This window comes from Elephas maximus, chromosome 11 (genome assembly GCF_024166365.1).
Source record: "Elephas maximus indicus isolate mEleMax1 chromosome 11, mEleMax1 primary haplotype, whole genome shotgun sequence".
Classification (NCBI taxonomy): domain Eukaryota; kingdom Metazoa; phylum Chordata; class Mammalia; order Proboscidea; family Elephantidae; genus Elephas; species Elephas maximus.
In genome coordinates, this window is record NC_064829.1 from 93197995 (window position 1) to 93215206 (window position 17212).

The 17212-nt window shown below is 46.7% G+C and overlaps 1 protein-coding gene across 1 annotated transcript in view; it reads right to left on the reverse strand.

Moving 5' to 3' along the window:
* Positions 1-492: 492 nt before the first annotated feature.
* Positions 493-17212, reverse strand: part of PRKCG (protein kinase C gamma) — a 30714-nt gene continuing 13994 nt past the window's right edge. The window contains exons 10-18 of the mRNA XM_049900596.1: positions 14122-14274; positions 13578-13766; positions 11955-12046; positions 11805-11867; positions 11130-11268; positions 9040-9120; positions 3470-3577; positions 1818-1958; positions 493-1380 (exon numbers count right to left, since the gene is read on the reverse strand). Of these exons, the coding sequence (XP_049756553.1) occupies positions 1192-1380; positions 1818-1958; positions 3470-3577; positions 9040-9120; positions 11130-11268; positions 11805-11867; positions 11955-12046; positions 13578-13766; positions 14122-14274 (1155 nt within the window). The 3' untranslated portion in view covers positions 493-1191. The remainder of the gene's footprint in view (positions 1381-1817; positions 1959-3469; positions 3578-9039; positions 9121-11129; positions 11269-11804; positions 11868-11954; positions 12047-13577; positions 13767-14121; positions 14275-17212) is intronic.

Consider the following 17212-nt stretch of genomic DNA (forward strand, 5'->3'; position numbering starts at 1 on the left):
TCTCTCTCTACATTTCTCTGCTCTCTATCTGGGTCTCTGCTCTCTCTCTGAGCCTCTGCTCTCTTTCTCTCTAGGTCTCTGCTTTCTCTGAGTTTCAATACTTACTTCTTTTTCTCTCATCTCTGCCCTTTCACTGTGTCTCTGGGTCTCTGCTCGCACTGTCTCTCTTTCTGAGTCTCTGCTCTCTCTGAGTCTCTGCTGTCTATCTCTCTGAGTCTCTGCTCTCTCTCCCCCTGGGTTTCTATACTCTCTTCTCTCTCCCTCTGGGTTTCTATACTGTCTCCTCTCTCTCTCTCTGGGTCTCTGCTCTCTCATTCTCTCGCATGGATCTGCTCTTACTTTGTGAGTCTCTGTGCTTTCTCTCTGTCTGTCCCCCAGCCCCATCTCTGTTTGTTTCTATGTAAGTCATTGTCCCACCTCCACACCCCCTCCACTCTCCAAGCTTAGAAGAAAACATCCAAACACACTTCAGCATCAGCATCCCAGATTTATTCTTCAGCAGCTGTGGCCGGTGGGAAAGGCAGAGGGAAGAGGAGGAAGAGAGGAGAGTCCCAGAGAGTGGCAGGCATAGGGGCAGGGAGGTTCCGAGCAGGACAGGAGCCATGCACTGGCGAGCAGTGATGGGTTTAGGAGGGGGGAGTCTAGAACAAAAGCAGACTGAGAACAGTAGGGGGAAGAATCCTCCATATATCCCAGGAATCCCCAGGGCAGAGAAGAGGGGTCACTGGAGCTTGGGGGCACAGCCTCCCACTTACTCTAGAAATGGAGCAGAGGTGGGAGGGGCCTTGGAGGTGGGTTCGTTTTGGAATCCCAGTCTGGAACAGCCCACCCAATGAGACTATTTCCCAGGGTAGGTGGGGGGAGAGACATAGAACCTATCAAGGTGGAGTCTAGAACCCCGTGGAGTTGGGATAGTGGTGGTGGTAGTTCTGGAACCCATTGGAATAGAGTCCAGACTGCTGAGAAAGGATGGGGAAGAATCTAGGGTCCACATAGCACAATCTAGAACATGGGGAAGCTCTAGAACCTGTTTGGAGCCTAGAATGCCAGGAATGCTGCTGGGGGTGTGTCTAGCAGAGGCCAGAATGCTGGGCAGGAGGATCTAGAATGTGAAGGGGGTGGTAGTCAAGTGGGTGCGACAGCTAGTACGGCAGAGGGGGCAGTGGGGACACCTACTGGCAGAAGGTGGGATTACATGACTTGCACGGGCACTGGGCTGGTGGGGCTGCGGGCATCTGGGTGCACGAAATCAGGGTTCACATAGGTGAAGCCCTGAAAGTCGGCCTGGTCGATGCTGGCCAGGACCAGGCGGTCTGGAGGGGTCAGCGCTGGCGCTGCCCGCGTGAAGAATTTGTCGAAGTTCTCACCACTGCGGCCGCACTGTGAAAAATGGGGAGATATGAGGTTCTTCCTACTCCTTGGGTCTTGTCTACGTTTCCCTGTAGGGAGTCCCTGGGTGGCGCAAACGGTCGAGCACTCAATTGCTATCAGAAGGGCTGGTGATCGAACCCACCCAGAGGCCCCTCAGAAGACAGGCCTGGAGATCTGCTTCTGAAACGTCACAGCCTTGAAAACCTTAAGGAGCACAGTTCTACTCTGCATACATGGGGTCACAACGAGTTAGAATCAACTCAACAACAACCACCCCTTTCCTGTCTCTTTCAGAATCTGTGCACACCCTTTGTGCTCTCTGTAGACCCTTTAGGGGGTTCCCGAAGAGGCAGCCCCCATCCCACCTCCACACATAGGTAGGTATTGGCTCTTGTGGGTGTACCACCCCCTAAGGACCAAGGTTTTGTTCCTAGAGGGTGACTGACCGGGCGGGGTCTGAACGGAGGTGCAATCTCCAACCGCTCCAGCCGTTCCCAGTCGATCCAGCGGAAAAATCCATGAGCACGGATGGTGGGCTCCCCATCTGGCCCAGAGCCCAGGCGCTTCCCCGGGTGCTTGGTCAGGAACTGTGGGAAACACAGAGAGAGACAGACGGACAGACAGAGTCCCAGACAGGGAGACCAGGAGAATGAAGAGGAGGACAGAGAAACCAAAAGATACAGACAGATGCAGAGAGAGGATAACAAGTAGGGACAGAGATGGAAGAGGAAGGGAAAGAAGAAAGGGAGACAGAAAGAGAGAGGAGGGAGATTAAATGAGAATAGATGAAATCCAGACCCAGAGACCCAGGGACAGATGGAGAGAGAGAAAGCAGGGCATGGGGGTAGGAGGAGCAGAGAAGCCCAGAGAGAGAGGAGGAGGGCAAGGGAAGAATCCCAGAAAGGGATGGGGAGAGAGAGAAAGAAAAAAGAAGGAGGGGGAAGGGAAGGGAAGGGAAAGAGATGGTAAAAAGAGGAGAAGAAGGGGCAAGAAGGGGGTGAAGGAGGAAGAGGAATGAGGAGGAGGAGAAGATGAAGGAGAAAAAGGAAAAGAAGGAAGAAAGGAAAAAAGAAGAGGCAGAGACCCAGAGAAAGAAACGGTTAGAGAGCCAAATACCCAGCGTTAAGAGAGAGACCCAGAGAAATGGGAGAATAGAGAGCCAAAGAGAGGGGAGGACAGAGACTCAGGGTGGGAGGGAGGGACACATGCCCAGAGAGAGGTGCAGAAACTCAGGGTGGTGGCAGATACCCAGAGACAGAGAAGGATAGAGGCCCAATAGACAAAATACCCAGAGAGACGGACAGAGGCCCAGTATGAGGGCAGAGACATGGAGAAGGGGGAAGACAGAGACCCAGAAACAGAGGATGAGAGAGATCCAGAAAGAAGGAGACAGAGATCCAGTATGTGTGAGTGGGGGGAAGAGGTAACAGAAATCCAAGGAGAGGTGGACGAAGACCCAGAGACGGAACAGAGATGCAAAGGGATGGATAGAGACCCAAAAGGTGACACAGAGAAAAAGTTGTTGTTGTCATTAGGTGAGGTTGAGTTGCTTCCCAGGAAAAGTAGAGACACAGAAAGCCCCCATCATATGTAAACTGAGGCAGAGGTATGAGGCAGAAACCCAGAGAGAGACAGTCAGAACCCAACAGCTAAAAGCAGAAGTGCGCTAACATTTGTTGAAACCTGCTGCAGCCCAGGAACTTCCTCCTGCATTAACTCCATAACCCCAGAATAGGAGACTGAGGTTCAGAGTCTCGATGAAAAGTGGCAGGAGTTAAGTTCACCTGACCCACCAGATTCTGGTGAGACAGGCTCTGGCTTTCAGTACTTCCTCAGTGAACTGAGGTGGGAGGCTACAGGAAAGGATAGGATACAGGTCACCCTTGGAATCGAAGTGGCGGCAATGCCATGAATTACCGTTCTAGCAAAATCTTTGTGTTATATAAACTTTTCCAGCAGATGGAAGTGAAGTGACTTGAGGAAGGGAAGCCTTTTTCTAATGTGTGCAAAGATGCTGTGTGGGCTAAGGGCAGCCCTGGGTGGTAGCAGCAGGGCATGGGTTGTGAGTCTGGAGAAGTTTGGGGTTAAGGGCTCTCACCCCCTTGCAGATTGCCACAGCTTCCCGGGAGAGCGACTTGGGGTAGGTGACGGTTTGTTCCATGATGGCCTGAAACAGCTCCTCTTCATCCTCCCCGTCAAAGGGGGGCTAAGGAAGTAGGGAGGAGGGGTGAAGAGTCAGAGACTTGAAACACTACCACTCCCACACCTTCAATACTCCCATCGCCCACCGCGAACACTAACTACCACCCCCCAACATCCTAGTGGGAAAACCTGACCAAACTACCAAAGCTTTATCTTCTCTTCTCCCACGCTCTTTTTTTCCTATCTCAGATGCCTCAGCTCTGTACCTCCTTGCTGTCCTGTTTCTCTTGATCTGCTATGTAAATCAGCAAGGTGTTAATTAGGTGATATGGCATTGAAATAGAAGAAAGAAAGGAAAACCCAAGAAAAACAAAAACAAAAAAAAAATTCTCCAGGTTGGATCAAGGCCCCGGTCTTGTGGGGTTAGGAAAAGCATTACCGAGGAAGGGTTGTTAATGTGAAGTTTGTGAGCCTGTATATACAATCGAAGGGTGGCCCATGAACTTGGATGAGGAAAAGGCTGCATCTTTATTTTTTTAACCTCTAACTGAAATATAGCATTTCTTCGCTAATGAGCGTAAGCAACAAACCACAGCTGCAGTATCTGTCACTATGTCACCAGTAGAAACCATAGATGTTCTCTTATCACACCAGAGTGACAGTGGTTGTTGTTAGGTGCCCTCCAGTCTGCTCCGACTCATCTCAACCCTGTGTACAACGGAACCAAATACTGCCCAGTCCTGTGCTGTCCTCACAATTGTTATGCTTGAGCCCATTGTTGCAGCCACTGTGTCAATCTATCTCGTTGAAGGTCTTCCTGTTTTTTGCTGATCCTCTACTTTACCAAGTATGATGTCCTTCTCCAGGAAATGGTCCCTTCTGATAATATGTGCAATGTACATGAGATGAAGTCTTGCCAACCTAGGTTCAAAGGAGCACTCTGGCTGTATTTCTTCCAAGACAGGCTTGTTCATACTTCTGGCAGTCCATGCTATATTCAATATTCTTCTCCAACAACATAATTCAAAGGCATCAATTCTTTGGTCTGCATTATTCACTGCCAAGCTTTTGCATGCATATGAGATGATTGAGAATATCATGGCTTAGGTCAGGCACACCTTAGTCCTCAAAGTGACATCTTTGCTTTTTAACACTTGAAAGAAGTCTTTTGCAGCAGATTTGCCCAATGCAATACACCGTCTGATTTCTCGACTGCTGTTTCTTTCACAACTTCAATCTTCTCTCCATTTATCATGATGTTGTTTATTGGTCCAGTTGTGAGGATTTTTTTTTTAAATACTTTAGATGAAGGTTTACAAAACAAACTAGCTTTTTATTAAGCAATCATATGCATATTGTTTTGGGACATTGGTTACCAACCCCATGACATGTCAACACTCTCCCTTCTCGACCTTGGGTTCCCTATTACCAGCTATCCTGTTCGCTCCTGCTTTCTAGTCCTTGCCCCTGGGCTGGTGTGCCCCTTTAGTCTTGTTTTGTTTTATTGGCCTGTCTAATCTTTGGCTGAAGGGTGAACCTCAGGAGTGACTTCATTAATGAGCTAAAAGGGTGTCTGGGGCCATACTCTCAGGATTTCTCCAGTTTTTTTTTTCTGTCAAGCCAGTAAGTCTGGTCTTTTTTTGTGAGTTAAAATTTTGTTCCACATTTTTTTCCAGCTCTGCCCGGGACCCTCTATTGTGGTGATCCCTGTCAGAGCAGTCAGTGGTGGTAGCCAGGCACCATCTAGTTGTGCTGGACTCAGTCTGGTGGTGGCCATGGTAGTTGTGGCCCATTAGTCCTTTGGACTAATCCTTCCCTTGTGTCTTTGGTTTTCTTCATTCTGCCTTGCTCCAGACAGGTTGAGATCAGTGGAGTATCTTAGATAAGATTTTTGTTTTCTTTATGTTGAGATATACTCCATACTGAAGGCTGTAGTCTTTGATCTTCATCAGTAAGTGCTTCATGTCCTCTTCACTTTCAGCAAACAAAGCTGTGTCATCTGCATATTGCAGGTTATTAATGAGTCATCCTCCAATCTTGATGCCCCGTTCTTCTTTATATAGTCCAGATTCTCCAATTATTTTCTCAGCATACAGACTGAATCAGTATGGTGAAAGAATACAACCCTGATGCACACCTTTCTTGATTTTAAACCATCCAGTATGCCCTTGCTCTTTTTGAGTTCTTGGTCTATGCACAGATTCCACATGAGTACAATTATGTGTTCTGGAATTCCCATTCTTCCTGGTGTTATCCACAATTTGTTATGATCCACATAGTTGAATGCCTTCGCATAGTCAATAAAACACAGGTAAACAACTTTCTGGTATTCTCTGCTCTCAGTCAAGATCTGTCTGATATCAGCAATGATATCCTTTGTTCCACGTCCTCTTCTGAATCCAACTTGTGCTTCTGGTAGTTCCTTGTCGATGTACTGCTGCAACTATTTTGAGTAATCTTCAGCAAAATTTTACTTGTGTGTGATATTAATGCTGCAACTACTTTTGAGTAATCTTCAGCAAAATTTTACTTGTGTGTGATATTAATGATATTGTTTGATAATTTCCACATTCTGTTGAATCACCTTTCTTCGGAATGGGTGCAAATATGGATCCCTTGCAGTCAGTTGGCCAGGTAGCTGTCTTCCAAATTTCCTGACATAGACAAGTGAGCACCTCCAACACTGCATCAGTTTGTTGAAACATCTCAATTGGCATTCCGTCAATTCCTGCAGCCTTGTTTTCACCAATGCCTCCAGTGCAGCTTGGACTTCTTCTTTCAGTACCATCCGTTCTTGATCATACGCTACCTCCTAAAATGGTTGAACGCCAACCAATTCTTTTTGGTATAGAGACTCCGTGTATTCCTTCCAACTGCTTTTGATGCTTCCTGCATCATTCAATATTTTGCCTATAGAATCTTCAAAATTGCAACTTGAGGCTTGTTTTTTTTTTTTTCCTTCAGTTCTTTCATCTTGAGAAATGCTGAGCCTGTTCTTCCCTTTTGGTTTTCTAACTCCAGGTCTTTGCACATTTCATTATAATATTTTACTTTGTCTTCTCGTGCTGCCCTTTGAAAGCTTCTGTTCAGCTCTTTATTACTTCGTTTCTTTCATTCACTTTAGCTACTTGATATTCAAGAGCAAGTTTCAGAGTCTCTTCTGACACCTATTTTTGTTTTTTTCTTTCCTGTCTCTTTAATGACCTTTTGCGTTCTTCATGTATGATGCCCTTGATGTCTTCCCACAACTTGTCTAGTCTTCAGTCAATAGTGTTCAATGCATCAAATGTATTCTTGAGATGATGTCCAGATGCAGGTGTGAGATTCTCAAGTTCATATTTTGGTTTTCATCGACTTGTTTTAATTTTCTTCAGCTTCAAATTGAATTTGCATACAAGCAATTGATGGTTTGTTCCAAAGTCAGCCCCTGGCCTTGTTCTGACAGATGATAGTGAGCTTTTCCATCATCTCTTTCTACAGATGTAGTTGATTTGATTTCTGTGTTTTGCATCCGGTGAGGTCCACTTGTATAGTCACCGTATATGTTGTTGAAAAAAGGTATTTGCAATGAATAAGTCACTGGTCTTGCAAAATTCTATCATATGATCTCTAGCGTCATTTCTATCACCTAGGCCATATTTTCAAGCTACCAATCCTTCAACTTTCACATTCCAAACACAGTACTTATCAATGCATCTTGATTGCATGTTTGATCAATTTCTGACCGCAGGAGTTGGTAAAAATCTTCAGTTTCCTCATGTTTGGCATTAGTGGTTGGTAGATAAATTTGAATAATAGTTGTTATTAACTGGTCTTCCTTGTAGGCGTATGGATATTATCCTATCCCTGACAGTGTCGTACTTCAGGATAAATCTTGAAATGTTCTTTTTGATGATGAATGCAACACCATCCCTCTTCAATTTGTCACTCCTGGCATAGTAGACTATATGACTGTCTGATTCAAAATGGCCAATGCCTGTGCATTTCAGTTCACTAATGCCTAGGATATTGATCTTTGTATGTTCCATTTCATTTTTGATGACTTCCAATTTTCCTAGATTCATACTTTATACATTTCATGTCCCCATTATTAACGGATGTTTGCAGCTGTTTCTGCTCATTTTTGAGTCATGCCACATCAGTAAATGAAGGCCCCAAAGCTTTACTCCACCCATGTCATTAAAGTTGACTCTACTTTAAGGAGGCAGCTCTTCCCCAGTTGTATTTTGAGTGCCTTCTGACCTGAGGGGCTCATCTTCTGACACTATATCAGACAATGTTCTGCTGCTATTCATAAGGTTTTCACTAGACAATTTTTTCAAAAGTAGATTATCAGGTCCTTCTTCCTAGTCCATCTTAGTATAGAAAAAAAAGCTCCCCTGAAACCTTTCCACCAAGGGTGACCCTGCTGGTATTTGAAATACTAGTGGGAAGGCTTCCAGTATCACAGCAACAGGCGAGCCACCACAGTATGACAAACTGACAGACACGCGGTGGCTGAGACTGGCAGTTATGTCAAAATATCAGTCATGCTTATTTGAAAATTACTGTTAGATCCTCCAGTGGATCCTACTATTTAATGCATTAATTAAAAAAAGCACATATATGTCCGTATACCAATACTCAATGTTCAGACAATACTGTATCCATTTAAATTAAATGTATTTAGTTGGTTAAATTAGATTAAATGTGAAAGTTTTTTATCAGTATATTTCAATATGGTTGGTTTCTTTCGTAATCCTATGGTTTCTGTTTTGTTTTGCAGTTTTTTTTCCTTTGCTTTTTACTTGTTTTTTTTTAATTATTTCTTTGTGTTTGCATTTAAAAATATTATCTGGAGAAGGGGTCCATGGCACACACATACACAAAAAAGACTGTTGTTGCTAAGCGCCGCTGAGCTGGTTCCAACTCATAGCGACCTTATGTACACCAGAACAAAACACTTCTCAATCCTGTGCCATCCTCACAATCATTCCTATGTTTGAGCCCATCGTGGCAGCCATTGTATCAATCCATCTCATTGAGGGTCTTGCCGTTGAGTCGAATGCGGCAAATAGAGACCCTATAGGACACAGTAGAACTTCTCCATAGGTTTTCCAAGGCTGAAATCTTTACAGAAAGCAGACTGCTTCATCTTTATTTCAGAGTGGCTGGTGGGTTCAAACCGTCGACCTTTTGGTTAGCAGCCAAGCGCTTAACCGCTGAAGCACCCACCAGGGCTTCTTAAGAACTGTGGCCAATGGTAAAATAATGCTTCAGGACCATGGACAGCGCTGTTCTGCCGCCTACAGACCTGTATAGTTCTAACCTGCTCCTCCTGGGATAAAGACCACTCACTCCACGTACCATTTCCCCATTTCTCTAGTTCCAGGCTTTGCAAACTGAAATCATAGCTTAACACCACCACCCTGTGGTCTGAATTTATTCCCAGGTCACACCTCTTCATCAAAATCCTGCACATACTCCTGACCCCACCTTCAGAAGGCTGATCTCAGCCCAAGCCACCTTCTCCCCAGCTTCTCTTACCTGTCCCGCCAACATCTCATACAGTAGAACCCCAAAGGACCACCAATCCACGGACTTCCCATAGGGCTGGTAGGCAATGATCTGGCAGGGAAAGTGGAAATCAGGATTTTTGTTTTGTTTTTCAGGAAGCCTAGAAACCCTTCTGACCTCGCCTACTGGGAATCTTGTCCATTTTAAGTGTTCTCAGCAAATGCTGCTCCCATTCTGAATATTTTGGCCAGAGCTGCACCCCTTGGAAAAGTTGGGGAACACGGCTTACCTATTTTGTTGTTGGTTTAGTGACTTAGGAGACCCCATGTGTTACAGAGTAGAACTGCTCCACATGGTCTCTTGGTTGTAATTATTACAGAAGCAGGTCACCAGATGCTTCCTGTTTCCACATGCTGCTGGGTGTGTTGGGACCACCAACCTTCTGGATACCAGTCAAGTGCAAACCATGTGTGCCACAAGGGACCTTGCCTTATCTGTTTTGAATACTCCTTTTGTCTCAAGCATAAAAACTACCCAAGGGCCAAGTCAAAAGTTGCACCCACCTAGGATATTTGAGTAACAGAAGCCTCTCCTTGGAACATCAGATGTATAGGGCCAAATTTCAAAGACCAATTATTCTTAAACCTGGGTGCATACCAGATTCACTTGGGGAGCTTTTTAATATTAGATGTTTCCAGCCCTGGAGAATTCCAGCTTCAATATGCCAGGGTCAGGAATATGTGTATTTTTTCAAAAGTTTCTGATTTTGTCAGGTTTTATAACCACTGGCATTGATTACTTGGATACTTGTTGTTAGTTGCCTTCAAGTTGATTCCAACTCATGGTGACACCATGTGTGCAGAGCAGAACTGCTCCATAGGTTTTCAAGGCTGTGACCTTTCAGAAGATCACTGGGCCTGTCTTCTGAGGTGCCTCTGGGTGGGTTTGAACTGCCAACCTTTTGGTTAACAGCTGAGTGCTCAACCATTTGTACCACTCAGGGACTTCTTTGGTGCTTACTGGGCTGCATAAATTCTTCTATCCTGCCCATTCTGCTCTGGAATTGTCCAGGGAACAGGTTTGAACCTAGGGTTACTGGTTCTAAGGGAGGACTCCAAGTTCCCCCAGGGAGGCAGGAGTTAGAGACCCGGAGGTTTGTTAATATTGGGGCTCCTCGGTCCAGGGAATAAATGACCAGAAATTTAGACTCTGGGTTCTGGAATTGTGTTAGAGGCTGGAGGTGCAGGATCCTATCTTCTGAGGCACTTCTGGGTGGCTTCAAACTGCCAATCTTTCAGCTGGTGATTGAATGCTTAATGATTTCTGCCATCTAGGGACTCCTACTTGGGTACCAGCATTGATCATTTGGAAAACTTACTGGACAGCACCACAACCACCACCTCCTACTTCAATTCAGAAAAGTCAGGACATGGACTCTATCCAGTTACATGTACATTCAGAATATCAGTTCCACTCCCTAAGCAAAGTCAAAGCAACACTTTATCCACCCAAAATACTCATGACGCAGCATCTGCCCTTCCGGACATCTTAAGGATCTGACCCCCCCTTCTTAGAATGTTCAACACAAAAGACTACCCCACTTGAATCAAAGAAACCATCTAATATACTTATAGGACCAGCTTTCATTCCAATTAGAATACTCGAGGACAAGTCCCACGCACTTAGACTACTCAGGGGACAACCTCCATACACTTTTTTTTCTGGAGTGCGTGTGTATGTGTGTGTGTGTGTGTGTGTGTGTGTGTGTGGTGAGGCCCCACCCACTCAGAGTACACTGAAAATAGTCTCCACCTCCTTAGAATAGTCCAGAAACAGGCCCTGTTCAGTTAGAATTTCCACGAGCTGGTCCCACTCTTTCAGAATTTTCGCCCACAGGTTCCACCTACTTTGGCTATTTAGAATCCCAGCTCCACCTACTTAGTATGCTCAGCACTCAGGCTTCTATGGTGGGATGTTGGAATGAGTCCTCACCTGGTTAGAATGTCCAAGACTTGTTGGAAGACCCCAGCATCAGGACCCACCCATTTGGAATACTAGATAACCAGCCACACTAGCTCAGCGAACTTGGACAGCACCCAGCGCAGTGGAGTTTGGGTTACCTCAGGGGCTATGTAGTCCGGGGTCCCGCAGAAGGTGCGCGTGGTGGTCCCAGGGAAGACGTTCTCCTTGCACATGCCGAAGTCAGTGATTTTGATGTGTCCTTCTGCATCTAGCATTACGTTGTCCAGTTTCAGGTCCCTGGAGGTGTGGGAAGGGTCTCATATAGACAGTTTTTTAATGGAGTACTGTACTCCTGGGTAATATCTTTTATTTTGTGTGCCAAACTGTTATTTCCCTAAAAGGTGATCTCAGGGGTAGTTTTGGTTCAAGGTTTAAAGAGTATCTCAGGGCAATAGTCTCAGGGAGTCCTCTAGTTTCAACTTGTTCAGTAAGTCTGGATTTTTTAAGAATTTGAGTTCTGTTCTGCATTTTTCTCCCAGTCTATCAGAGTCCATCTATCGTGGCCCTGATCAGAATGATTGGTAGTGGTAAACGGGCACCATCTAGTTCTTCTCGTCTCAGCATAGAGGAAGCCATGGACCACAGGGTTTTCAATGGCTGATTTTTCAGAAGTAGATTGCCAAGCTTTTCCTCAGAGGTGCCTCTGGGTAAACTCGAACTGCCAACCTTTCAGTTAGCAGCCAAGCATGTTAACTGTTTGCACCACCCAGGGGCTCCTGTTTCCTCTCTGAGGGGCCTGATTTCTCTCCATTGAAAGGCCTAGGGCTGCTCACCGGTAGATGATGCCCTGATTGTGAAGGAAGAAGAGGCCAATGGCAATTTCTGCTGCGTAGAACCTGGAGGAGGGAGTGGGGAGCCAGAAGTCAGTGGCTAGATCCCACTTGCTTCCAGTTCCCCTCACTCCCTTCCTGGCTGAGACTCACGCTGCATGGGGCTCCTTAAATTTGCCCAGTTGCTGAATGTGGTACATCAAGTCGCCCCCAGTGACATACTCCATCACGAAATACAGGCGATCCTGGGGATAAGGGGGGGCAGGGCTTAGAGGCACAAACACACCCACCAGTGGGGGGGAAACATTCTTTCCCGCCCACTTAGGTTAAATGTGGAAGGCTCTGAATCCACCCAGTCAGAACTCCAGAGCAACTGGCGATGTCCAGTGGGAAGTCCCAAAGGTTCTAACCCCGCCAGCTCAGAACTCCCACTCACCCAATCACCAGTCACTCCCAACTATCAGGTGTTTTGGTCCCACTCTCTCAGAACTGAAGATTGAGATCCACCATCCACTTGAAACTGGGGACACTAAAATCTCTCTCCACACCCGCTCACACACATATGTAATTCTGACCACATATTAGGGACCAAAAGAGGCCCTGGTGGCACAGTGGTTAAGCACTCAACTGTTACCAAAAAGTTGGCAGTTCAAACCCACCCAGCAGCTCCTCAAGAGAAAGGCCTGGTGATCTGCTTGCATAAAGATTAAAAAGAAAACCAAACCCTTTGCCACTGAGTCCATTCTGACTCAAAGCGACCCTAGAGGACAGATCAGAACCGCCCCAAGGGTTTCCGGGCTGTAATCTTTACAGGAGCAGACTGCCACATCTCTCTCCCTGTGCTGGCTGGAGGACTGGCACCACCGACCTTCCAGTTTGCATCGGAGCGCTTAACCACTGCTCCAACAGAGGCTCCTTCCGCATAGAGTACAGCCTAGAAAACTCTATGGGGCAGCTGTACTCTGCACATATGTGGTCACCGTGAGTCAGAATGGACTGAAAGGCACCTAACGATGACAACACTTAGGGACCAAAGTTGTTCATGCCCCAACTGCAATGAAGGGGGGAAAAACCCAGGAGGTGGTCATGCTCATTCAGAACTCCTGGATGTAGAGCCACGCCCTCTAAAACCCCAGAAGGTTCTGGGTTCTTGCCTCATTTCACAATCTTTAGGAAACTCTCACTTCTCACATGCCTTTCCCATCGGAATCGAAAAGTAATGACCCCACCCACCACTCAAGCCTCAATTCTGAGGACACCCACTCAGAAGACATTCTCCTTCACAGGATTTTTGAGAAATACAGGGCGCTGGCTATACTCACTGGCGATCCAGGCAATCTACCCTGCTCAGCCTGGAACTACACATTCTGGCCACGCCCACTCAGGGCCCTATCGATCTGGCCGCCCAAACTCAGGACCCAACCCTCTGCCACGCCCACTCAGAGCCCCATCCTTCTGGCCACACCAACTCACAATCACATCAGTCTGACCAGACCACACCCAGCGTGATCCCATCAGTCTAGCTACGCCTGCCTACTCGGGAGTCCCATCCAATCTGGCCAGGCCCACCCATGACTCCATTCTTCTGGGCAAGGCCATCCAGGACCCTGCCCTTCTGGTCACGCCCACCTAAAAAATCCCATCCATCTAACCACTCCCATTGAGGTGTGCAAAGTTTTTGCCTTCCCTTAAACTCAGAATCCCAAAGCAGATGGCTAATCCATCCAAGGGGGATGCAGCAGGGCCCTGGGGCCAGCCTGCCCCCTGATTTCGTACCGGGGTCTGGAAGGTGGAGTGCAACTGGGTGAGAAAGTGGGGCCGGCCGCCTGGGCCTCGGCCCCCTAGCGCCAGCACGCGCTTTTCCACCAGGGTGCAGTCCACGTCGTCATCCTGAACAATCACGTCCTTCTTCAGGATCTTGATAGCGTAGAGCTCATCTGAGCCCCTGCGCTCAGCCAGCATCACCTAGGGAAGGAAGGCCTGAAGGTCCAGTTTGCCTTGGGAACCCAGTAGTGCAGGTTCCCGATCCCCACCCCTCTTCAAGGGCCTGGAAGAACAGCACCTCAGGTCCTTTCTCTCTCTCAGGGAGCCAATCTAAGACTCAGAGCACCAGGTTCCTGATTTGGGTGCCCACCTTCTCAGGGAAAAGTATCCCCAAATGTTTCTCCTCCGCAGAGGGACCCAATCTACCACAATTTGGGGACTCCGAAGCCTAGTCTTCCCCTCCCCCCTATACTTACTCCTTAAGGAACAGAAATCTGCCCACCCACCCCATCCCCCAGACATCCTCCCCTTTTCCCGGAGCCCCGTGGAATCCAACCTTCCCGAAGCTGCCTTTTCCTAGAACCATGAGGAAGCTGAAGTCTGAGATGTGCAGGCGTCCTGGGCTCACTCCGAAGAAGCAGCGTTTGGAGTCAGTGGGACTGGGGGATGGAGAGGGGATGGGGGAGGAAGACGGGCCCATCCGCACCCGCTGTGGGAAAGGGGAGAGAGATCAGGAGAGAGTCAGACTCCAGATGGGGATAAGGAGATGTCCCTGAGACCAACACCATTCAAGAATGGAAGGATGTGGTAGACACGGGAGAAAGAAAAGTTGTACTTCCCCTTCCCGGCTTAAGAACTTTCTCTGGCTCCCCATAACCTGGAGGGTTTACTTATTATTTAAACAACACTTAGCTTACAAGGACCCCTGGTGGTGCAGTGGTTAAGAGCTCAGCTGCTATTCAAAAGGCTGGCAGTTCGAATCCACCAGCTGCTCCTTGGAAACTCTGTGGGGTAGTTCTACTCTGTCTCATAGGGTTGACAGGAGTTGGATTCAACTCAACAGCAACAGGTTTGGTTTTGGGTTTTTAGCCTACGATATGCTATTGTTGTTGTTATTAGCTGCCATCCAGTTGGCCCCTGACTCATGGCGACCGCATGCACAACAGAATGAAACGCTGCCTGGTTGTGCACCATCCCCATGACGGGTTGCAGATCTGACTGTTGTGATTCATAGAGTTTTCACTGGCTGATTTTCTGAAGTAGATCACCAGGCCTTTCTTACTAGTCTGTCTTAGGCTGGAAGCTGAAACCCGTTCAGCATCATAGCAACATGCAAGCTTCCACCGACAGGCAAGTGGTGACTGTAGATGAGGTGCGCACTGGCCGGGGATCGAACCCAGGTCTCCTGCTTGGATGGTGAGAATTCTAACACTGAACCACTAGTGTCCCCACTATATGCTATTAATCCTCTGGAAAACCCCCATTTTACAGAAGAGCAAACTGGTACGGAGACATTAAGTAACTTGCCCAACATCACACAGAGATCCAGAAATCAAACCCAAGCAGCTCAGCTCTAAAGTTTCCATGCTCTTAACATCCAAGCCAGAATGCCTTGGAAGGCTCGGTAAAGCAAAGATTGCTGAGCCGCATTCCCAGGTTTTATGATTTGTAAATCTGGCAGGGGGGAACCTGAGAATTTGCATTTCTAACAAGTTTCCAGATGGTGCTCATGCTGCTGGTCTGGGGACCACACTTTTCTCTGAGCTACAGTGCCTTGTCCACCCTGTGGCCCACAGGGGGTCCAGGGACCCAGTTGCTGTAATAGTGTCCACACTTGTCCCTCTCCATCTACTATCACCCTTCTTAATGCATTCTCCACACAACAGGCGGAGAGTCCAGTTTAAAAAAATAAACCAGGTCTACAGAAGAAAGGCCTCGAGAGCTACTTCTGAAGAGTCAGCCACTGAAAACCCCATAGAACACAGTTCTCCTCTGACACACATGGAGTCACCGTGAGTTATAATCAACTTGGCAGCAATTGGCCTCTTTTTTTTTTTTTGGTTTAGATGGAAAACGTGCTTTTTTCTATTTTGCTTTTTATGATTTATGAACTGTAGAGTGGAAAGAAGGAGCCTTTATGGTGCAGTGGCTAAAGTGGTCAGAGGCTAACCAAAAGGTTGGTGATTCAAACCCTTAGCTGCTCCTCGAGAAAAAGATGTGGCAGTCTGTCCACTTCTGAGAGTTTACAGCCTTGGAAATCCTATGGGGCAGTTGTACTCTGTCCTATAGGGTCACTATGGCTTGGAATCAACTCCACAGCAACGGGTTTAGAGTAGGGAAAAAACTGATCTGATCAATTCAACCCTGTTCCGTCAAGACTAGGATTTTGCTTTTATGCTATTATCATGGTGGAATCTAGTTCCTTCATACAGCACTATGTAATTCTTTCACATCTGTACCTCATATATGCAATACAGTAAAACCTGTGAAGTGTCGGAACCTGTGTAAGGCAGAGAAATCTGTCAGAGCAAGAAAATTTAAATATTTTCCATTAAAAGGAGAGATAGAAAAGTGGTAAGACTGCACTCAGTCAAAGGCAGAAAAATTGCAAGACCTGGAAAAACAAGGCAGTCCTGTCCAGTTCCAGCTCTCACAAGTTTCACTGTATATAAAAAGGAAAACATTTTATTGTTCTATAATCAAAGAAAAATAAATAAATAAAGAGATAAATAAATCAGGTCATGTCTCCCTCATGCTTGTAACAGCTTCTCACTGTACTGAGATTTCATTCCAAGTGGCTTGCGAGACCCTTCGGGCCACTCTCTTCCTTGCCCCTCTGTGGTCCAGCCACCTGGCCTCATATACACTGTACACCTCAAGGCCTTTGCACATACTGTTTCTCTTTCCTGGAATGCTTTTCCCGCCCCATTCCTCCTAGTTACGTCCCACTCATCTTTTAGATCTTGGGCTCAAGTATCTCTTTGGAGAGGCATTTTCCAACTTCCTTTAACCAGGTCAGCAGCTTCTTTCATTGTTCCTTGCCACCACGGACAGCTCCTGCTTGTTGTAGTGCTTGTTGTTACCCAATGTTATGGAGCTGCCCTAGAGTAGAACTGCCCCATAAGATTTCCAAGGCTGTAATCATTATGGAAGAAAACTGCTATATCTTTCTCCCAAAGAGCAGCTGGTGGGTCTGAACCTCCGACCTATTAGTTCACAGCCCTCAAGTTGGCTCCAGCTCATGGTGACCCTGTGTACAGTAGAATGTTCCCTGATCTTGTACCATCTTCACAATTGGTGATATGTGTAAGTCCATTATTACAGCCACTGTGTATTTTGCAGGCCATCCAACCTAGAGTGATCATCTTTCAGTGCTATATTAGCAATATTCTATTGTTATCCATAGGTTAGATTGGCTAGATTTTGGAAATAGATCACTAGGCCTTTCTTCCTAGTCTATCATAGTCTGGAAACTCTGCTGAAACCTGTCCACTATGCAGGACCCTGCTGATACTTGAAATACTAAAGGCATAGCTTCCAGCATCACAGCAACATGCAAGCCACCACAAACTGACAGATGGGTTGGTGGTCACAGCACTTAATTGGTTGTAAGCGACATCTACTTGCGTGATTATTTGATTAAAGTC